We start from the raw sequence: 24,400 nt of genomic DNA, 5'->3' as shown, positions 1-24,400 counted from the left end.
TAGTAAGTCCTTCCTTTTACCCAACCCTTTTCACCAGGACACCAGTTTTCTTAAAAGGAGGGTGCTGGGTTTGTTTCCGTTCTTTCTATTCTCCTGCCCGCTGCCCAAAGTACATCTGAAAAGGGAGCAGCGACTAGGAAAAGAGACACGTGGGTATTTTCCCATCCTGTCTAGTCATTCCCTGAATCATCACAAGTTATCGCACTTTTCCCCTTAGCCAGCAGCGTTCGAGACTTTCTCTCAAATAATATGGTCTTGTACTTAAAAGGAAGAGTGATGGGAGAAGAGAGAGGCGGAGAAGACGAGCGAGGAGAAGGGCGTGGAGTGCCGTTCCCGCCCCGGAGTCGCAGGCGCCGGGAGGCCGGACGCTGCGAGGTTGCTAGCCCAGGAATGTGCGGTCCAACCAGCCAGCCGCGGGCGGAGCGCGGCGGTCGCGGTGTGGTCGGCGGCGGGTGCGGAGCGGAGGACGGCGGGCTCGAAGCGGGCGGCAGCGGCGGGCGGGACGCAGCGCCGCGCACCTGAGCGCCGGGGGCGGGGCGTCAGCCGCCACGACCCTACCCACCGCGCGCCGCGCCCCTCGTGCGCCGCCTCGGCCCTTTCCGCCCGTGCTTCGGCGCCGCTCGGCTCCCTTCCCGCCCCTCGCTCCCTCCCTCCCTCTCTCGTTTCCCTCCCTCTTGTCCTGGGACTGCTTGGAGCCCCGCAGCGCGAGTTTGCTGCGGTTCCGCGCGGCGGAAGAGTGCGCCAGCTTCGGCTCACCTGGGCGCCAGATCCCAACCCCACGCCTCTTCCCCTACAGGCTCCTCCGAGGTAAGGGGCTGCCCGGCCGCTTGCTCACACCCGTCCCCTTCCCCGCTCGGCGGGACAACTGGGTCCCCGCCTCCTCCGCGAGCCGGCTCGGAGCTCCGCGCCTCGCCCTGGGTGTGGGGGTGTCGCTGGCGGGGACCTAGGGCCGGCGGTGGCCAGAGCGCGGAGCAGACGATACGACGGGCCGACAGGTGGCGGGTCTGGCTCTAGTACCTCGACCGCCTCCAGCGCGGACCCCGGTGGGGACGGGGCGGGCTGGCTAACTTGGGGGTGGGGTCAGTCTTCTCTCCTCCCTTCGAGGGGCGGTGATCGTCGGGGTCCTCATTGTAGGTGCGTGGGAGAAACTTTGCAGGGTGGGGAGCCGGCGGCTTCTCGCCGGTAGGGACTAGTGGGCACGCTCGAGGGCTCCGAAGGGCGCAGCCCCGGGGCAGACCCTCGGTGGGGCGGGGACCTTACGCTTCCCCTACCCGCCCCCTTTTGTCTTTCCCCTCAGACCAGCTGGCTGCTGGGGGAGCGGCGGCCGCCCAGCTCCTGGAGGTCGTTCCCTGGCATCCTCGGGGACGGAGGAAGGAAGAGGCGGCAGCGGCGGGAGCCCTGGTGGGCGGCCTGAGGTGAGAACCCGGCCGGCCCCGCTGGGAATATGGCGACCGGTGGCTACCGGACCAGCAGCGGCCTCGGCGGCAGCACCACAGACTTCCTGGAGGAGTGGAAGGCGAAACGCGAGAAGATGCGCGCCAAGCAGAACCCCCAGGGCCCCGCCGCCCCGGGAGGGGTCAGCAGCGACGCCGCCGGGAAGCCCCCAGCGGGGGCGCTGGCCACCTCGGCGGCCGCCGGTACCAACGAGCTCAACAACAACCTCCCCGGCGGCGCGCCGGCCGCACCTGCCGCCCCCGGGCCCGGGGGCGTGAACTGCGCGGTCGGCTCCGCCATGCTGACCCGGGCGGCTCCCAGCCCGCGGCGGTCGGAGGACGAGCCCCCAGCCCCCTCTTCCTCTGCGGCGTTGCCACCCCGGCGTGACGAGGAGGAGCGGGACGGCGCTCCAGAGAAGGGCAAGAGCTCGGGCCCTAGTGCCAGGAAAGGCAAAGGGCAGATCGAGAAGAGGAAACTGCGGGAGAAGCGGCGCTCCACCGGTGTGGTCAACATCCCCGCCGCAGAGGTGAGTCGGGCGGGGGCCGTAGCCGGGCAGGGGCGGGCAGACGCCTCCGCTGTCTTCCTCCTGGGAGTCCCCAGGGCCCGGAGTTTTCCTTCTCTGGCTCGTACTTGTCTCTTCACCGAGTTAGGCAGGCAGGGGGTGGGAGTTTTATTCTCAACAAATGTTTCCTGGGAAGTTCCTCAAACTCAGAGTAGAACATGTGCCCTCTGCAGGCTTCCTGGCCAGGTCTCAGATCCAGGATCTTTCTTTACCGTGGTGGAAAGACAACTTGCTCCAGGACTTGCCCACCTGGACCTGGCTGTTTATGCTTGATCAGTTAGAAAAATTGATTAATGGTGGTGACAACATTCTCTAGGGTCCCACGTGCCCATGTGAAGTTGCCAGTTTATCTCTTTCTTACCAATGTTTAATAGCACCTGTAAAGAAAATGTGGCCTTAGCAATTATCCAAGACAGCTTTATCTTCCAGTGAACTTGAGTATATCTAAATGAATATATGCACTCTTTCATACATAAATCGACTGTTTATAAGTTGTGCTCCTAAAAACATACGTAGGGTTTTTCTGAGGGATATTTAGGACAATAGGGATCCTTTAGTAACCTACAGTTCTGTTTGCTAAGACGATCTCTTCTTGTTTTTGAGTACTGTATCTGGAATACATATGTGGTAGGGTTTTTTGTTTGTTTTGGGTTAATTGTTTGCATTTTTGAGCGTTTTCAAAATGTTGCTACAGGTAGCAGCATCTTCCCGTTACACTGACTGGTAAAACATTTTTACTAACTGTATAATCACACCTCCTTATACCAGAAACAAGACAAATCAATCTCAAACAAGTTTTGGTTACTTTAATAGTAGCTCACGGATTTGAGGAAGTGGCTCAACTACCTTGTTTCACCTAAAATAGTTGCATCTTTTTCTCTTGACCCTTTAGCTTTCACTTTTTTTCCTCCTGACCTTCTGGTTTTACTCAACTTTGCCACCCGGTAAACAACTATTAAGAATTTACTAACTTTAGTTGTGGTTTAAGTAAAAGCATTTGCAATAAGTTAGGGTGTATATTAAATACACCCAAATTTTTAGAATTAGTATGATTTCCATACCTAGAAAATCATAGTGTATCTTTGTAGGGTGTATTTTTATATGAGTGTTTCAGTGATTTTTATCAGCCAGCAAAACTGTCCTCTGTGGTTTGCTCCTTGCACAAAAGATCTGTTATTCATTAAATTGCTTTAGAAGGAATTCATAAGAGTGGTAATCAAATTTCCATTTTTTTTTTTTTTTTGAGTTAAAAATATGAAGATTAAGGGGAAATTGAAGACAAAGCTTTGGGAAAGCTACATTCCTCAACTTTATTTTTAAAAGTAGCTGATAGTCCAAATAAAAGATTTTGTCATTTTCAGTCTTTTCCTAATTGTTCATCTGACAGGGTTCTTATTTTGGGAAATAACTCAGCAGAAGTTAAACTTCACTTTTTTTCTGGCTGCATGTGCTAAAATTATTTTTCAAGTACTTTTTTTTTTAAAAAAAAAAAACAAGGATAATGTTTACTGAGGGAAGGAAGTAGGGTGTATCTTGTGAAATCCTAAGAAACATCTTTTGTTAATACCCCTGCTTTTGAGTAAGAGAACATAGTGCTGAGAATGTAGATGACTACCCACTACAATGGAGTCTAATACTCTGGAATGTTTTCGTTTGGGTGTTGGCAACTCCTAAATTTAATCTTCCTTAAAAACAAACAAACCAAGGTTACCTTTTTTTTTTTTTTTTGTCTGTGGAATTTGAACCTTTTTATTGAATAGGGAATTGAGGACTGCTTTCTTTTAGTGGTAACTATGGCTCTATCCGTTTCAAGCTGTAGGACCCAACAAAACATAATAATGTTTTACCACAGTATCTAATTAACAGACATATTTCTTGAATGCCTTCTCCTTATATTTTCATTTTTTTCAAAACAAGTATTTCAGATTATTTTAAAGTGGTAAAATATATGATACAAAACTTTTAAGCTGAGCCATTTTCATGTCTTTATATTGTTGCTTTTTTAGAATTGTGTGCCATTTCTCCTAGTAGTTTCAACAGTGAGAATTCCAGTTGCTGTGGAGTTTCTTGTATAATATTTAGTTTAGCACTCCTGTTTTAAAAAGTCATATATATTTTGCAAATTTTTCAGGTATGAAAATATGTAAAAGGATGAGAACGACCAATCTATATTCAGAAATATTCTTATATTTTATCTAATGTTGAGTAAGACTCATATTTTCAGACATGATTCGTATCCATGTTTATATTAGTAGATTAACATGTAGTTCGTATGTAGAGATCTTAATTTTAATGGTTGATAAACATGAAGCTCTTTCAAGGAAGTACTTAGGAAACCATCTGTGTGATACGTTTATTGTGACTTTGATTACCTCATTTTACTAGTTATAGATTATATAATACTGTTATAAAGGTACCTGAAAGCAGCTAAAAATAGCAGAATCGACTAGAAGATAGTTATAGGCGAGGAACCAGGTCAAAAACTGAAAATAGTTGATTTGGGAGGTAGGAGACTGGGTGGTTACTGCGTGTGATGAATGGAAAGTCGAAATATCCAGAGCTGCTTTAATGAGATAAAATTTACTAAGAGTTTTTTTTTAATCTTTTTTTCCTAAATTTTTACATTTTCAATTTTTTTGGTAGTAATTCACCTGAATTGCATAATTTGGATGTGGCATACTTCTTGCCAATAATTTTTGTGTGTGTTTATCAGATCAGTCAAATGTATGTTACATACCTGTTAAAGACACTGTCCTTAACCACTGGAGAAAACAAGAATTGGCAGTGTATATTTTCAAGGAGCAAGGCTGTAAACTAGGAAGAAGGATAAGGCATGATTACATGAAAAAATTTAAGTACTGAGTTAACAGTTTAAAAGCCATCTTTTTTTTTTTTTTTTTTTTTTTTTTTTTTTTAAACAAAGTCTTGCTCTGTTGCCAGGCGCCAGGCTGGAGTGCAGTGACGCTATCTCAGCTCACTGCAACCTCCGCCTCCTGGGTTCAAGCAGTTCTCCTGCCTTAGCCTCCCTAATAGCTGGGACTTTAGGGCCATGCCACCATGCGCAGCTAATTTTTGTATTTTAGTAGAAATGGGGTTTCACCATGTTGGCCAGGATGGTCTTGATCTCTTGACCTTGTGATCCTCCTGCTTGGGCCTCCCAAAGTGCTGGGATTACAGGTGTGAGCCACTGCACCCAGCCAAAAGCCATCTTAATGAAGCACTTAACTATTTATTGGAAATAGTGTGTGTTTAAAGGGAGGAGATGTTTGGGCTGGGAGAAGCTATTGAGGTTGAGAATCTTGATCTGAGTCTTAAACTTTTCAATGCCTGTATATTTTTACATATATTCTCACATATGTACACGTATACATAACTGTTTGTAAGTATATTAAGTATCAGCATACGGTGGTTCTTAACTGGAGCAGCACATTGATATCATGTTGGGATCTTTTAAAAAAATGTTTGCTCATGCTAATTTCTTGCCCTCTTTGTCCCTTTACCGTACCCTCTTTGTCCCTTCACCCCACCCTCTAATAATTGAATGGATCTACAATGGATCCCAGGCATTAATTATTATTATTATTATTTTTTTTGAGATGGAGTCTCGTTCTGTCACCCAGGCTGGAGTACAGTGGTGCGAGCGATCTCGTCTCACTGCAACTTCTGCCTCCCGCGTTGAAGTTGGTTCTCCTGCTTCAGCCTCCCAAGTAGCTGGGATTACAGGTGCTTGCCACCACACCTGGCTGATTTTTGTATTGTTGGTAGAGTTGGGGTTTCACCATGTCGGCCAGGCTGGTCTCGAACTCCTGACCTCAGATGATCCGCTTAGTTTGGCCTCCCAAATTGCTGGGGTTTCAGGTGTGAGCCACTGTGCCTGGGAGCATTAATATTTTTATAAATTTCCCATTTGATTCAAATGTGAGTCAGTGTTAAGAACTATTGGGCTGCAGTCTGAGCATAGAAATGAATAGGACATAAGCCTTGCCCACAACGTGCTCTCAGGTAATGAAAGGAAATGTGAAAAGCAGAGTAGTAAATATAGCTTAGTGTCTGAGCAGGGTACCTAACCCAGGGAGGAGGAGGGATAGTTGAAGAAAGCTCCCTAGACAGTTATATACTTGTTTTCAGGGTGCTTGTGAAGCTTTTGCCATAAATAGGGTTGTATGAATGGATTAATGGAGATGGTTGCCATAGAAAATATAATCTTTCAACAGGGAGAGGTGGCACTAAAGTTTTGGTTTAAGTTTAAAAGTTAACATATGGTACTTAAAACTTCTGTTTTAAAATAGTGGTTGGATAAAGTGGTTTTTAGCTTCAGTGGTTGGCTAAAGTACTTTATGTACTATCTTAATGCTCACAGCAATCTCATGTGGTTGTTACAGTCACTCTGTTTATCCCCATTTCCAGAGGAGAAAATGGAGACTTAGAGCTTAAATGATTCAAGATCACATAGAAAGTGAGCGACAGAGCAATATTTTGAATGTTTTTGTGCATTTTGTGTGTACGTATATATCTAGGGAAAGGAAAGTTTTTAAGAATTAGCCTAGCTTTTATTATTCAGCATATTTCCCTAGATTTTTTACGTAACTTTTTACTAAAAATTATCTTAAGTAATTTAAACATCTGAATGAGGAAAACAGTAAAGGTATGGAATTGAGTAGAATTTCAGGTCAAATTCGTGGACTCAGAGATTGCTTCTGACCCTCTAATTTAAATTAGCAAAATTTTGAACACCACACTCTCAGCAAAATGTAAATTTATTTTTGTCTAGTGGTAAGAAAATGTGGATCTTTGATTTTACTTAAGTGATATATTTTTCTATGAAGATGGGATCATAACACCTACTTCATAGTTTGAACTTGGGATGGTAAAAGGGAAGATAAAGGAGCATTAAGCATATAGAAAACACTTTTAAGTGAACATAGGTTAGATCATAATCATTTAATATATTTATTGAACATGATATAGGACAAGTTCCACTTAGTAAACTTTATAAATCCAGGTTGATTAAGAAATGCCTTTTGTTTTTCCCATTATGCTCCAGACTGTCTACCTTTCTGTGTGATGAGTCAGAAGAGAAACTAATAATGACTCAGAGTTGGAGAAAATTTGATTTGTGAATGGGGTAGGTATAATGTTAACACTGAGTCTGCTTAGTATAAAGCCTGGGCTGATACTAGCCCAGCTTTCCTCAATGTTTTAGCTCAGTGGTAAGGTAAATTGAAATTTTAATATTATCAGGATTTGTACTGAGTTGTCTAAGCTGGGATGCCATTTCTCATTAAAATAGTAGTTACATAATTAAAGTAGATGACATTTATGTTGTGCTTATTAAGTGCCAGGCACCCTTCTAAGCACTTAACTTATGTTAGTGCATTTAGTTCTCACCACAGCCCTATGGGAAAATGAGACAGAGGGAGTATGTTACTTACTCGCTTCAGGTCATATGTGTAGTAAGAAGTAGATGAGAGATAGTCTGCACTCACAGTCTTGTGCATAATAAACCATCTTAACTCCACACCTCAGTGTATTACATAATGTATATCTAGTTTAAGAAATATAAAGAATATTTTAGTGTTAAATTGTTAGTATATGACTATAGAATTTGAAAATAGCCCTATTTATGCAGGATGGATGAAGTGAGACTTTAATGGAAAATTTTGAGAACAAATGAATATATAGACACTGGCATTAAAATTCTTATTTAAAATCATCAAGCTAGTGACCTGTTTATACTATTTTTTTTTTTTTTTTGAGGTGGAGTCTTGCTCTGTCACTCAGGCTGGAGTACAGTGGCATGTGGTATGATCTCAGCTCACTGCAACCTCTACCTCCTGAGTTCAAGCGATTCTCCTGCCTCAGCCTCCCAAGTAGCTAGGACTACAGGTGTACACCACCACGCCCAGCTAATCTTTGTATTTTTAGTAGAGATGGGGTTTCACCATGTTGGCCAGGCTAGTCTCAAACCTCTGGCCTCAAGTGATCCGCCTGCCTTGGCCTCCCAAAGTGCTTGGATTATAGGCAGGAGCCACCATGCCCGGCCTGTTTATGCTATTTATTTCTTCTGCATTTTTTTGGGCACTGTAATGCTAAATAATTATGCCATTTAATAGCAAGGTTGATATAATGTTTTACAAGTATAAAATTATTGGCAAATATTAAGGCTTGACATTTTCTCAGTGCTTTTTTCCATTTTTTAAAATTGAGATACAATTCACATACAGTAAAATTCACCCTTTTAAAGTGTAAAGTTCAATTTTTTTTAATATTCACATGGTGTGCTCTCAAGTGCTTTTATATTTTCATCTTTTTTTTTCATTATGTTCCTAGAATCTGTGGTGCCTAAGTTTTAGCTTTCCTTCAGTAAAGTGATATGGTGTTCAAATTATGAGAAGCTATTAACTTAAAATAATTTAATATCAGCCTTTCCCACATTTTACAGAGAAGATAAAATTATGGTAGGATCTCCTCAATTTTAAGTTTCTTAAAACTTGGGCACCTACTACCATTTGTTTGCAGTATAATACGTATTTATTAGGTTGGTGCAAAAGTAATTGTGGTTTTTGCCTTTGAAAGTAATGGCACCAACTTAATAATTGGATTAATTTTGTACCAACCTAATAATTGGATTACTTTTGCACAAACTTAATAATTTGATTACTTTTGCACAAACTTAATAATTTAACGGTGTGTAATACTTTCAGTTTACTTAAATTTTTAAATATCTTTCATGGAGAACTGCAAAGCTGTGTTATCTAAACATTTGGGAACATTGATTCAGAGTAAAAAAGAAGTTTCCAACACTTACCACTTTAGTTATATTACTAGAATCAGTGTCCTAAAAGATGTGTCAGTGGGGGGGGGGTCCACCCCTACCTGTATCACTTGTGTTATTTATTTAAAATGCAGATTTCTGGGATCCACCCCAGTCTGGGTTAGGGATTTTACAAGAGTCTGCATTTTAACTTGAGCGATTCTTGTACACACTAAAGTTTGAGAAGAACTAACTTAAATACCCTGTACTAGTTTATTGATCCGTCAAATGAAATAAATACTGATTATCTAACAGGATTGTTATATGAATTAAATAAAATGATGTTTGTGAAAATGTTGTAAAAATGCCCAAATCATAAATTGTAGTTACTATAGAGATTAATTTTCTATGAGATTGTAAACATTCTCATTTTTTTCTTCCAATTAAAAACTGTGCATATTTTAACAGACAACTTGAGCTACTTGGAAATTCAAAGTACTTTATTTATTTATTTTTATTTTTATTTTTTTTTGAGACAGAGTTTCACTCTTGTTACCCAGGCTGGAGTGCAATGGCGCGATCTCGGCTCACCGCAACCTCTGCCTCCTAGGTTCAGGCAATTCTCCTGCCTCAGCCTCCTGAGTAGCTGGGATTACAGGCATGCACCACCATGCCCAGCTAATTTTTTGTAGTTTACTGAGACGGGGTTTCACTGTGTTGACCAGGATGGTCTCGATCTCTTGACCTTGTGATCCACCCGCCTCGGCCTCCCAAAGTGCTGGGATTACAGGCGTGAGCCACCGCGCCCGGCCCCAAAGTACTTTAAATATTTATGTAATGTCACATACTTATTGCAAAATACTTTGTCTGCCTTGCCTCTTTTCCAGAATTTAGACAAGTCTAGGTGACAGAAACACCTCTAATAGTTAAATGTGTAATTAGAACTTTGCTTTCAATCATTTTTAAGTTTTACGTATCTTTAAGTAAAAGCATATAATTGCATTTATAAATGTATTTGATAATTAGCAACTCATATTTTTAAAGCATTGTTTTTGCCATCTTATCAAACTAATATCAAGTGCAAAAATTTTTCCCATTGATTAAAAATCTTATATGTTAGACCTATGGACATCCTTGACTGGCAGTTGATCTTAAACATATTTGTGTAAGTGCTGAGTTCACTTTCTGTTTAGATCTTAGTCAATTGTGTTACAACCATATACCTACTTGTATAGAATTGAGCCTCAGCCACCTGTTACATTTTCCTTAGACTGTGTCAAAGTATGGCACCATGGCTGAACGAAATTGTACGAATACTTAATTTCTAAAAGCAGCAAAACCACACACTTCAAAGGTAGAAACAGCTCCAGCAAGTTCAAATCTTAGCATGTCAGTTGACTATTACATGTTTATTCTGTGATAGTTTTTGGAAATTTTATTCAACAAATTTTTGTGGGTTATAGTGTATTTTTCAATGATAGTCTCATTTATTTTAAGTAGTTGAGGAAATAGGGCAGTTGTATTTTGAAATTTAATATTTTGTTAGACTTTGCTGAAATGAACAGATAGGAGAGAATTTATATTGTAGATTATAATTCTGTAGCAGATGAAACTGTTTTCAGGCTCTTCATAATAAATTATATGGGGCCAGGCACTGTAGCTCACACCTCTAATCCTAGCACCTTAAGAAGCTAAGGTGGGAGAATCAATTGAGCCCAGTAGGTCGAGGCTACACTGAGCTGTGACTGCTCAACTGGACTACAGCCTGGGGGACAAAGTGAGACTCTGGCTCAGAAAAACCAAACAAAGCAAAACTCTAGGGGGACTAAGAGAATAGGATAAATAAAAATAATAAAATAGAGTTTGAAATATGGAACTGAAACAGATAAAATTAACTTAAAAAGACATCTTTTGGGCCGGACGCAGTGGCTCACACCTGTAATCCCAGCACTTTGGGAGGCCAAGTTGCGTGGATCACAAGGTCAGGAGCTCGAGATGATCCTGGCTAACACGGTGAAACCCTGTCTCTACTAAAAATACAAAAAATTAGCTGGATATGGTGGCACGTGCCCGTAGTCCCAGCTACTCAGTAGGCTGAAGCAGAATTGCTTGAACTTGGGAGGCAGAGGTTGCAGTGAGCCGAGATTGCGCCACTGTACTCCAGCCTAGGTGACAGAGCTAGACTTCGTCTCAAAAAAAAAAAAAAAAAAAAAAAAGACGTCTTTCACACTAAGCTTATCTATGTTCATATAAGCAAACTACTTAATATTTTAGAATTTGCAGATTACATAAAGTATCAGTTGATTTTCTATTTTTGGAGTTTTTTCCAGAATATTTTTTAGTAATGTTTAAAAAGAATATAAATCTCAGAAAGAAGATAGTTAACGTTTGGAAGATGGTGCTTGAGGAATAGGAATAAAAAGAACGATTATATTGAAATAAAGAAGTTACTTTTAGGTTTCAAATTCTTGATAGACTTCTCCATATCCTGTAATGTAAGCAAAAGTTGATGCAAATCAAATTTATATAATCCTAATATTTTTCAGCTGGTAGAAGTAATGTGTTGAAAAGGCAGTGTGTTCATTGTAGTTCCCTCATGGAAATAAAGCCAAGGAAGGGTAGAAAAACCTGTTATCTTATACATGTTAATATTTGTGTTTCTAATATTATTTCTGTGAATCTATTTGAGAAATGGAACCACACTATCGATTTGTGTGTGTACATAACCACTCATCATGGGTATTTTTATGATGTTATTCTATAACTTCAAAATAGGGGTTGATGTGGATTTTTTTGTTATGTATTTTTTAGAGACAGGGGACTTGCTTATTCCCCAGGCTGCAGTACTGTGGTGTGATCACTGCAGCCTCAAACTCCTGGGTTCAGCCAATCCTCCTGCCTCAGCCTACCAAGCAGCTGAGAGTACAGGCATGAGCCACCATGTCTAGTTGGATGCATGTGTTTTGTCCTGTTTGATATTAAAATATTTAACCATTACTTCATTGCGAAAGGACCTTACTGCTTATCTGCCTTATTGTGTGGCTTTTTGGTTAGCCCGTAAATAGTCTTAGGTAACAGTTATCTTTCTTTTCTTTTTCTTTTTCTTTTCTTTTCTTTTTTTTTTTTTTTGAGACAGGGTCTTTATCACCCAGGCTTAGTGCAGTGGCACTACCATGGCTCACTGCAGACTCAACCTCCTGAGTTCAAGAGATGCTCCCACCTGAGCCTTCTGAGTAGCTGGGACTACAGGCTTGTGCCACCACGTCTGGCTAATTTTTAAATTATTTTTTGTAGAGATTATGTCTCATTATGTTACCCAGGCTGGTCTTGAAGTCCTGCACACAAGTACTCCTCTTGCTTTGGCCTCCCAAAGTGTTGGGATTACAGGTGTGAGCCACTCCACCTGGCCTATTTTTTTCTTTTCATATATTTTATTTCCTGAAACATTCCTCAAGAAAAGTGTTTGTGCCATTGAAAGTGGCTTATAGGTATAAGTCCTTTAGGTAATTGTGAAGGATGATCAGAGGTTTTTTTTCTTTTTTTAAACCTCTGTAACCCTTGATTTCACTGGGAAATTGGTGGGTAAAGCTGCAGTAATTATAAATGTATGTATGCTATAGTTGAGATAAGTTCCTGAAACTCATCATGGTATGCAAAATTGCTCAGTAAAAACTGTAGGGCATGTGTGAAGATGGAGTTTGGGGCATAACTCTCAAAAACATTAAAAAAGTAGAAACCTGATAAGAACTAGCAGTTTTACGCATGTTAAATTCTTAATAAATACTTAAATACTACAATAAATATGACACTTTACTTTGATAAATACCTAAACTTTTAGAGAAGTGTGTTGGAAAGCGCAGCTTGTGAATTTCTGTAAAGTGATAGGAAGAAGGTTATCTGAAATTGAAGTGAGAGTGTTACACCGGCTGTAGATGGGTGTGGCTTGTAACATAGGCAGTGAACTAAGGTAACTGGTAGATGTTTGAGGTGTATATGCATATAGATCTACATAGCTGGGTTGCAGTTTTCTGAGCCTGCTGAGCATTCTTGCATTTGCATGTAAGCAAATGCAAAATTAGTGTTATTTGCAACTTGTTCCCTGACATATGTTTTTATCAGTGGCATTGGGACAGATTCAAGTTTTTCTAAACAAATGTTATAGCACTTATGTCTATCCATACATAGATATCTGTATCCCCATCAGTGTGTCTAAAATATGTAAAACATTGTAAAAACATGGAAAACAATGGCTTGGGAAGATCGATCCAAGTAATGACATAGAGGAGAGGTACAGGAAGCAGAGACATGGGAGTACTCATGTAAGACTATACTAATAATGATTGCTTGGGCAATGGTGGTAGAAAAGGAAAGGAGGGATAGATTGCAGAGATATTTCATTGGCATTAAAAATTACATAACTAGATGTTTTAAGCTGGAAAAATCTTTAGAGATAATCTAGCCCATTAGAAAAAACAAAACATTAATATAGACTTTCCAGAAAGCATTTACCTCAAAACTTAAGTTGCATTTCAACCTCAGCCATTTTCCTCTAGCTAAGTCTAGCGTATTCCCCAGTGCTTCTGGCCCCACCAGGTGAATACTACTTCTGTCAGGGATTTTGTTTATTTTATTACCTCGTACTTAAATACTCAGCCTCTACCCCCTGGTTCATCTTGTCATGCAGGAATGTTTCCTTAATGTTGCGTTACCTTCAGCTTACTGTTTTTTTCCCATAATTGGTCAGTTTCTTAAAGGCAACATTTTCACCTGCTGACTGCTGATTTCTTACTACTGTATTGAAATGCATCTTTCTAAGATTGTGACCTTTTTTTTTTAATACTAGTGTCATAAACTTGTGACCTCTTAATTGCCAAATGTGACAGCTTCTTTCATCCCATTTGTCCTCTCTGAAGCATTTGCCCTTGTCACTCCTCTTATTTGTTGCAACATTTTTTATAAGTTGGTTTCTTCAGAAATATTTGAATGCCTGCTGTGTGCCCCAGGCTCAGTGCTATGTGATAGAAGATATTCACCAGTCTTTAAGGAACTTCTAATCTTCTCTCAGGGAAAAAGATAAGTAAGTATAGTTTAGTATAATAAGAAGATTATGGAGACAAGAACAAATTACTGAATTAGCACAGAAAAGGGAGCCATGAGCCAGGCACAGTGGCTTTCATCTGTAATCTCAGCACTTTGGGAGACTGAGGCAGAAAGATCACTTGAGGCCAGCTGCTGTGAGCTATGATAATGCCACTGCACTTCAGCCTGTATGACAGAGCGAGACTTTTTCTCTAACCACCACCACCATCAACCCCCCCCCAAAAAAAAAAACCCTAAAGGGAGCCATTAATTAAGCCAAGAAAGGCTTTATATAAGATGAGGTGGTATGCTTTAGGTCTTAGTTGGTAAGAAGGATTTTCCAAGTGAAGAAGGAAACCGTATCATTTCACGTAGAGCAAATGGCACTTGCAAAGGCACATAACTGGGAAGTAATAGAAATAATAACTTTATATTGTGTGTCTACTGTATGTCCAGTGCTGCACAGGAGGCTTTCCATGTGTTAACGTCTAATCTTCGCATTAACTCATGAGGAAGGTTTTTTGTATTTATCATTTTACAAGATGAGGAAGTTGAGCCTCAGAGAAGTTTTGACTTGCCCAAAGGCCAAACTGGCATAAGTTGGCTTTGACTTCAGGTCTGTTTGGCTGCCAGTGCCCACACATTGGTTATCATTGTTGGAAATAAGCAGGATATGTTCTAACAGAGAAAATGTTGATGCTCAGAAAATTCATGGTGGGGAGTGAATGGAGAACAGTTAAAGAGGAATGATATGGGCCAATTGTGCTGGATTTTAATGGCATGCCGAGTAATTCAGACCTTATTCTGCTGTTCAGTATTGTTGGCTGGGTACTTCCTTCCTCTGTCCATACCTGTTTATAAAATAACTCCCACAGGGTTTGGAAAGAAAACAGTTTTTTTTGCTTAATTTGAAATCATTAAAAATATTTTCTTGTTTGGAGGAAGGTATCTATTCAAAAGTAGTAAACAACACAAAATACTGTAAAAATAACATACGTATAGTAGAATAAATAAAAATTCCCGTATGGATTGAAAAGAAACTAGAGAATAGGACCTAAACGAAGTTGTATAAAGTGATTTCTTTTGATTACAAAAATAATTATGTAATGAATAAATTTGAGAATGAGCGTTTTGGGGTGGAGGGCAGACACAGTGGAGATGGGGAACTCCAGTGATATTAAATTGCTAGAGTTTGATTCTAGTGTAATCATGGAGAAGTTTATAGCTTAATGTTATCCCTGAGTTTGTACTTTGCCCTGCGCTTTAATATAAAAGCAGATGATTATTGCATTCCGATTCTTCCGGTTCATTCTGAAATACAGATGGTAGGAATACAGGTGTTTAAGGATAGGTATTGCTTTTGAATTTTTCCTCATGTATTATTTAACTTCTACAAATGTTTTCTCTGTTAGTATCTTAGAGGAACTCAGTGGCATCTTCAAACCGTGTTTTAGGAATAGTGTTTAGAAAATTTGAAATGAAATAGCAAATCTAGGATTGTGCAAAAATCAGCTATATATTATTATTTATAAATTTAACAAACTCTCTTCCATTTTTATTTTTACATATTGAGATTATATACTATGCACAGTCTTATAACCCGCCTTTAAACTTGACATTGTCTTATGATTTCGTTTTAAGCTTTAAAGAAAGAAATGTTAATTATTTCTTTGTTTCATAATAAATGTTAATTATTTCTTTGTTGTTTCAAACATTTTTGTTTCATAATCATTATCATTGGATAGTGATTCTGACTGTCCAGTGATAACTAGTACTTTATATTTTTGGAATACAATTCTTTGATGTCACACATAAAATAAATGTATTTATATATCCAGAAACTTATTCTACAGACATTGTTGCAAGGTTTTTGTTTCCAGTATCTTTACAAATATCATAGATGTGTTATTCTTAATGTCTACAGAATATTCTGTAATTTGGATGTTCCATTGTAGCTAGCATACATTTACTATCTTGTTAGTACATGTTAGACACTGTACTAGGCTTTTTGAACTCTTGAGTTAATATAGCTGTTCTGTTATTAGCACTGCCAGGATTTGGACAAACTCTAATATTTGTCCTTGAGTGCTTTATAATCTAACTCAGAAAAAAAAGATTATATAAGTTAATTCTTGAACATTAAAAAATGAGTATAATAAAATATTAAATGTTAAGTCATATTCTTGGTACAGATATTTGAGAGAGCCCTGGAGGATTGAATGGTCCAGGTAATTTTGTGGAGGGAATGTTGAGATTTGAACTGAATCTTGAAGGACTGATAAGAAATGGGCAGGTGAAGAGGAGAGTTCTATTTCAGACTGTGAAAGCAGAATGGGCACTGGTACAAAGGTGAGAATTAGTAAACTGATTGGGGTAGAGGGTTTATAATAGGAAATAATAATAGCAGGTAAAATTGAGGGAGCAGAATAGTGAAGGATCTTAAAAACAAGCCTGAGGGTTTTTGGTTTCATGTGTCCGGCTACAGGAGAAATTGAGCAGGATATGTTGATATTGTGAGAACAAAATTTTAATAAGATCAGCTATTGGACTGTGGTACATAGAACAGATTAGAAGAAGGAGAGAATAGAAGTAAGGAGATTAGTTGGGAGGTTGTTTCCATACTCTAGTTAGGGAGACATTATATGTGAAATCATTAGAAGACTATAGTAGAATACAGTTTATTAATATGTTTTCAGTTTTATGACTAGTTGACTGTTAGTGTCTTCAGTTGGAGTACAGAGGGGAGCTTATTATCTTGAGTCACATGATAATTTGAAAGACTAATTAAATCAGAAATTGCTTATACTACAAGTTGGCTTTTAGAATATTTTATTATTTTAATTGTGGATGAAGAAAAGTATTTATATTTCTGAATAAGCAGGCCATATTAATGAGAGATTACATTTGTGTGCTTTTTGAGCCTGGTACTATTCTAAGCCCTTCACATGTATTAACTCATTAAATCTTTAGAACAGCATTAGATGGGCCATTGCCATTATTATTTCTATTTTACAGGTGAGGAAAGCAAGGCATTGAGAAGTTCGGCTTTCTGATTTGAGAAATTAGTTGCTAATGTTGCACTTGCCTCCATTCTTTATTTTTTTTTCTACTGTTTCCAACATCATAATGGGATTAGTGTCACTTTTTTCTCCTGTGCTTCCAACTTCACAATGAAGTCAGTGTCACTCACCTTTTAAATACTAGCCTGAGCAAAACAAATATATTAAGCTTGCTCTAATTTTTTTTCTTTCCAACTTTTAGACTCAGGAGGTAGATTTGCATGTTAGCTGCATGGGTAAATTTCATGTCTTGGGAGTTTGGTGTACAGATAATTTTGTTACCTAGGTAATCAGCGTAGTACCCATAGTATCCTCACCCTCCCCCTACCCTCCACTGTTAAGTAGGCCCAGTGACTGTTCCTTCTTTGTGTCCACGTATACTCAGTATTTAGCACTGACTTATAAGTGAGAACATGTAGTATTTGGTTTTCTGTACCTGCATTAATTTGCTTAGGATAATGGCCTCTAGCTTCATCCATGTTGCTGCAAAGGACATGATCTTATTCTTTTTTATGGCTGTGTAGGATTCCATGGTATTTGTGTATGACATTTTCTTTATCCAGTCAACTGTTGATGGGCATCTAGGTTGATTCCTTGTCCTTGCTATTGTGAATAGCGCTTCATTGAACATACGCATGCCTGTGTCTTTATGGTAGAAAGATTTATTTTTATTTATTTTTTTTTTGAGAGACAAGGTCTTGCTCTGTCACCCAGGTTGGAGTGTAGTAGTGTGATCCTGGCTCACTGCAACCTCCACCTCCCAGGTTCAAGCAATCCTCCCATTAATAGCTAGGACCACGGGTGCATCACCATGCCCAGCTAAAACTGTTTGTGTTTTTACTAGAGATGGGGTTTCATCATGTTGCTTAGGCTGGTCCTGAACTCCTGAGCTCAAGTGGTGCACCCGCCTTGGCCTCCCAAGTCTCCTCACAGGCATGAGCCACTGCACCTGGGCCTATGGTAGAATGATTTATAATTCCTTGAGTATACCCAATAATGGAATTGCTGGGTCTGAATGGTAGTTCTAAGTTCTTTGAGAAATCTCCCAACTGCTTTCCACAGTGGCTGAACTAATTTACATTCTCACCAGCAATGTATTCCCTTTTCTCTGCAACCTCACCAACATCTGTGAATTTTTGCCTTTTTAATAATAGCCATTCTGACTGGTCTGAGGTCGTATCTCATTGTGGTTTTAATTTACATTTCTCAAATGAATAGTCATATTGCACATTTTTTCATATGCTTGTTGCTACGTGTGTGTGTTGTTTTGAGAAGTGTCTGTTCATGTCCTTTGCCCACTTTTTAATGGGGTCATTTTTTTTAAATTTGTTGATTTACTTAAGTTCCCTATAGATTCTAGACTTTTGTGGGATGCATAGTTTGCAAATATTTTCTCCCATTCTGTAGTTTGTCTTTTTATTCTGTTGTTATTTTGCTGTGCAGAAGCTCTTCAGTTTAATTAGGTCCCACCTGTCAATTTTTGTTTCAATTGCTTTTGGAGTCTTCATCATGAAGCCTTTGCCAAGGCTGACGTTCAGATGATATTTCCTAGGTTTTCTTCTAGGGTTTTCATAGTTTCAAGTTTTACATTTAAGTCTTTAGTCCATTTGAGTTGATTTTTTTTTTAATCTGGTGAAAAGGGGTCCAGTTTCAATCTTCCGCATATGGCTAGCCAGTTATCCCAGCACTGTTTATTGAATAAGGAGTCCTTTTCCCTTTGCTTGTTATTGTTGGGTTTGTCAAAGATCAGATGGTTGTAAGTGTGCAGCTTTATTTCTGGGTTCTCTGACTTGTTCCATTGGTCTGTGTGTCTGTTTTTATACCAGTAACATGCTGTTTTAGTTACTGTAGCCTTGTAGTATAGTTTGAAGTCAGGTGGTGTGATGCCTCCAGCTTTGTTCTTTTTTTTTTTTTTTTTGCTTATATTTGTATTGGCTATTTGGGCTCTTTTTTGTTTCCAGATGAATTTTAGAATATTTTTTTCTAATTCTGCAAATAATGTCATTGATAACTTGTTAGAAATAGCATTGAATATAAATTGCTTTGGGTAGTGTGGCCATCTTAACAATATTGATTCTTTCTATCCATGAGCATGGGATGTTTTTTTCCATTTGTTTGTGTCATCTCTGATTTCTTTCAGCAGTGTTTTGTAATTCTTGTTGTAGAAATCTTTCACCTCCCTAGTTAGCTTACTCTCCTAGGTGTTTTATTCTTTTTTGTGGTTGTTGTTATTACATGGGATTACATCCTAATAGAAGAATTTAGCCTTCTGAAGTGCTTATATGAGGAATAAAAAATGCTAATATGAAGTATATTACCTATTTTTAGCTCTTATTTTAAGTTCTTACAAATCTCAGACCTCTGAGAAGGGTGTGCAGTTTGGCTGGTGTTGGGTTACTGAGTTTGAAAGAGGAGCTCAGACTCAGCTCTTTGAATGAGAGCCTTCCAACTGACTGGTAATGGAGTCACTGAGGGGCACAATAAGACTGGTTTCAGCTGTTCCTACCTGAGTGAATGCTGCCATAGTGAATACGTGAGGCTCAGGTGAAACTGACAGGAACAGGAAGCAAACCTAAAGAACAAATCACTTCTTCCTTCTCTAGCCTTGCAATTTCCTTCTCTCCTTTTGTATTAGTAGAGACTGACAGAAATATGATTAATTTGACTCACTTAATAATGGTTGTGGTAATTGATAAATTTGACATCAAATTTGATATTCGATAATATTAAGAAATCATTGGCCGGGCGCGGTGGCTCAAGCCTGTAATCCCAGCACTTTGGGAGGCCGAGGCGGGTGAATCACAAGGTCAAGAGATCGAGACCATCCTAGTCAACATGGTGAAACCCCGTCTCTACTAAAAATACAAAAAATTAGCTGGGCATGGTGGCACGTGCCTGTAATCCCAGCTACTCAGGAGGCTGAGGCAGGAGAATTGCCTGAACCCAGGAGGCGGAGGTTGTGGTGAGCCGAGATCACGCCATTGCACTCCAGCCTGGGTAACAAGAGTGAAACTCCGTCTCAAAAAAAAAAAAAAATCATTATTCATTATTTTAGTTGTGATAATGGTGTAGTGTGTGTTGTAAAATAATTGTTTGAGAGAGATATATATATATATTGGTATATTTAGAGAAGAAATGCCTGGGATTTACTTCCAAATAATATAGGACAATTGGTTGTGGGAAGGTAATAGAAGCATAAATGAAATTGATATTTGTTGAAATTGAAGTAATGGACACATTTGGATTCATTTCATTATTTTCTTTACTGCTATATATGTTTGGAATTTTCCAGAAAAATAAAATCATTTTTTGTGATACATTCAAATTAATAGAACTGATTCTAGTTGAGGGGTATGTATGTAATCTAATGCACACAGTAAACTTGGTGATAAGTAACTTGGAGAGGATAAAACAAGGAGATAGGCTAGAGAGTAGAGGCTGCAGATTGGTGGTGGCACTTTAGAGTTGTCAGGGAAAGCCTCTCTGGAGCAAGGCATTTAGTTGAGATCCATACTTTGGAAGAAGCCAATTACATAAAAATTAGGGAAAGGAACTGGGGTAAAAAAAAAGTTCTAGGTAGGAGAAATGGAAGAGATTGTGGGAAGAAAGAAAAACAAAAACAAAACAAAAAAAATCCTAGGTAGAGGAAAAAGACATTACAAAGGCCTTGAAGCAGGTAACTTCATGAAGTATTCAGCTTAGAGCAAAAGTTGGGTAGGTGAGAAGAGATAGGTAGAGACCAGGTTACGGTAGAGTTTGGAGTTTAAGTGCAGTTGGGAGCTGCTTGTTGGCTGACGCAGAGGAAGTACTTGATCTAATTTTTGTTTCAGAAAGGTCAGTTTAGGTTGTAGGTAGAGAATGGGCTCTGTGTGTGGGAAGGAAAGAGGGCGGACCACTACAGCAATACAAGGAAGAGTGATCAGGTGAGCGATAGGGGTCTTGGAGAGGCGAGATTGCATGTGGAATATGTTCTGTTAGAGGTAGAGCTGACAGCACTTTCTTTGAGAAGCAGAGCAATCAAAATGATAAATAGGTTTTTCTTTAGAGCAATTGGGTGGATGGTGATGCCATTAACAAGATACTGCTATTCATGCAGTAAAAGGATGTCATGCACAAGTATAGCTTTTAAATATTTTTATTTTTAGTCATAGGGTCTTGCTGTGTTGCCCATGCTGGGCTCAAGTGATCCTCTTGCCTCAGTCTCCCAAGTAACTGGGACTACAGGTGCACAACTGTACTTGACTGTAGCCTTTTTATAGAAATTATGATTGAGCCTCTTTATAAATAATCTAACATTTTGAGTATTTATATGCTAGGCATTGTCCTGAGTTCATGACATGTATACACATATTTAATTATCCTCAACAATTATATGAACTATTTGTCTTTATATCCTTCATATTGAGGAAACTGAACAATTAACATGATAAAAAACTTGCCTTGTAAAAAAAGTGTACACCATGACCAAGTACAGTTTATCCCAGATATGCCAGCTGGTTCAGCATTTGAAACTCAATTAATGTAATCAGTCACATCAACAAGCTAAAGAAGAAAAATCTCATCATAATAATAGATGGAGAAAAAGTATTTGACAAGATCCAATACCCATTCACAGTAAAACTTCTTGGTAAACTCAGAATTGGTGGAAATGACCTCAATTTGATCAAGAATATCTACAAAAACCTATAGCCATATATTTGAATTCAGAGAAGCCACTTCTACCCTAACTACACATAAGGCCTGTGTTTCCAGTATAGTAGATTGATTAAATCCTTTCCTGTTTTGATGAAGTTTAGCCACATGATTCTCCTAGTGAAGGGGATTTAATCTTGACATTGGTAGAATATTTTAGATGGTAAATGGATTAGAGAAAAAAGATTTCAATGATGTTTTCTAGTACTTTCCATTTTGTTGAATTAAAGTTTTAAACAACACCAAACAACTTCAGGCTGTAGTGGAATTTAAAATTAGTATTTGAATGTAATTTTTTTCTTTTCTCTCTCTCTCTCTTTTTTTAAAGAGCTGAGGTCTTGCTGTTTGCCCAGCTACACTGCCTCAGCCTCCAGAGTAGCTGGGAGTACAGGTTTGTGCTACTCTGCCTGGGTAATGTTTTTCCTTTTTAAGATAGGTTTTTCTTGACAGTCTATTTTAGCATCCTCAATACTTATCTCATTGCTTGACATGTAGAATTAAAAAAGTGGTTCTATCAACTAGGGAAATAATGGGAAAAAAAACCCTAAACAAAGAACATGACAAATATATCCTGATTTGGAAATTATTTCACTTATAAATTGTGTTTTCTCCTAAGGTTTTGCTTTAAAAATCACAAAATCTTGAGGTACACTTGAAATTTGAAGTTCAGCTTATGATAGCCTTTTTTTAAAATTGTGAACTGAAGTTTTAATATTTGAATAGAGAGTATCTGTCTATAAATTTGTGTAGTTAGAGGTTCAGTTATAGTAATTGCTATTATCTTGATATTCTGCAGATTACTCTCTTTGTAACATTTGCTGTCTCAGGAAATATATATGTATTTTTAATGTCAGATGGAATTTTCAGAATGAATTGAATGAAATACTTTTGGCATTTTGAAACGTAATGATTTTTCTGTGAAGAATTTTCTTACTTGTTGCATTTATTTATTTATTTTTTGCCCAAGAAAAAATGATGTGTAATAGTAACACATAAGATGGGCATTCTCCTGGTAAAATATATTGCTCATTTGATTCTATTTTGGTTTCAGGAACAGATTTGATAATTTGTTTTTTTAAGCTTACATTACCTGATTCCGTAATCTTTGAAAGTATAGTTCAACCAACCAACCTTTTTTTATAATTTAGTAACTTTCCTTGCATTTTTCTCTTGGGCTTTCCTTGTATACTACCAACTAGTTGCTTAAAACTTTTTGTCATTGTTAGAACTGTTTATGTTGCTTTTTAAAATGGAGGAAAAAAATAGAAACATGTTGTGGTGCAAGGAATGAATACAGTGTGATTAACAACTTAATTTTTTTTTCCTATTTCAAACATCCACCTATCTTTAGCATTTTGTATACCCATAGGCTAAAAATATTGACATTCTTCTTAGAAAAGTAACCCATTTAAGAACAAAAAAGGCCAAGCACGGTGACTCACATCTGTAATCCTCGTACTTTAGGAGGTAGAGGTTGGTGGATTGCTTGAGCTCGCAAGTTTGAGACCACCCTGGGCAACATGGGGAAGCCCCATCTCTACTGAAAATACAGAAATTAGCTTGATACAGTGATGCATGCCTGTAGCATGTTTGAACTAGGAGGCAGAGGTTGCAGAAAGCCAAGATTGGGCCACTGCACTCCAGCCTGGACAACAGAGCAGGACACTGTCCTTTTAAAAAAATAAACAAACCCAATAAACAAAAAAAGAATACCTGTTTATTCATTGTGTAAATTATTTAACAGTTCCCATATATTATTGAAATATTTTTTCCGTATATCATTTGATTTTTTTTTTTAAAGAACACTTGAGAATTACTCAGTTAAGGATAGATTATCTAGATGTTTGTTAGAATTGCTTTCATTGGAGGACTTGAAAATGAAGTATGTATAATTTAAGACAGTTATTAGAGGAGATATTTTAAAAATATGTTTCTTAGTTATTTAAGGTCTGTGGATGTGAAAATTGTATTTCCCAAACCGGTAATCAAGATACAAGATAATATGGCAAGTTGAAAAGATATACAGTATATTTTGAAATTTGCATAGTTCTAAGAATAGACATGGCCTTACTCTATAATTTGGCTTATTCCCTATCATGCAGGGAAAGTTCTGAGGCCTTCTCTGATTCTTAATTTTGCAAATTGAAGTTCTATTAAGATCATTGTACAAGAAAACCTCAATTTAATATCGTTGATCTTACATTCCTAATCTTTACATAATCTCCACTGTATAGGGAATCTTCTGCATAGCTCACGCCAGTAACTTTTAGGGCAATTTTTAAAATATCACCAAGACAGAAGTCATTCAAACTAAAATGTGAAGACTAATGAAAGTCTTTGGTAAATCTGAATAGAAGAAGATAAGTAAAATTATTTAAAAATGTACTCCATTATTCCTTTCCCTGGCTTTGTTTTGAGCTGTTCCTTAATAACAGCACACAGTTCAAAGTGTAAATATGTTTGTATTTGATTAAGATGAGAGTATTTCCTTCCAGTAGGAATTCCCCAACTTGTTGCCTGGATTCCTCTCCTTATATTTGTATTCTCTGTACAGGGGTCCCCAGCTCTTGGGCCGTAGACCTGTATTGATCCATGACCTATTAGGAACCAGGCCACAGAGCAGGAAGTGAGCGGTGGGCAAGAGAGCAAAGCTTCATCAGTGTTTACAGCCCTTCCCCATCACTCGCATTACTGCCTGAGCTCTGCCTCCTGACAGATCAGCGACACCCTGATTCTCATAGGAACACAACCCTATTGTGAACTGTGCATGTGAGGGATCTAGTTGTGCACTCCTTATGAGAATCTAATCAATGTCTGATG

At 38.8% G+C, this 24,400-nt stretch overlaps 1 protein-coding gene across 1 annotated transcript in view; it reads left to right on the top strand.

Annotated features, from left to right (window-relative positions):
- The first annotated feature begins 601 nt into the window (after positions 1–601).
- Positions 602–24,400, top strand: part of PAWR (pro-apoptotic WT1 regulator) — a 98,651-nt gene continuing 74,852 nt past the window's right edge. The window contains exons 1-2 of the mRNA XM_032296360.1: positions 602–807; positions 1,298–1,960. Coding sequence (XP_032152251.1) covers positions 1,445–1,960 — 516 coding nt within the window. The 5' untranslated portion in view covers positions 602–807; positions 1,298–1,444. The remainder of the gene's footprint in view (positions 808–1,297; positions 1,961–24,400) is intronic.

This window comes from Sapajus apella, unplaced genomic scaffold, assembly GCF_009761245.1.
Source record: "Sapajus apella isolate SASKATOON/1434 unplaced genomic scaffold, GSC_monkey_1.0 scaffold2, whole genome shotgun sequence".
NCBI classification, from domain to species: Eukaryota; Metazoa; Chordata; class Mammalia; order Primates; family Cebidae; genus Sapajus; species Sapajus apella.
This window is presented reverse-complemented; position numbering and strand designations above follow the sequence as displayed.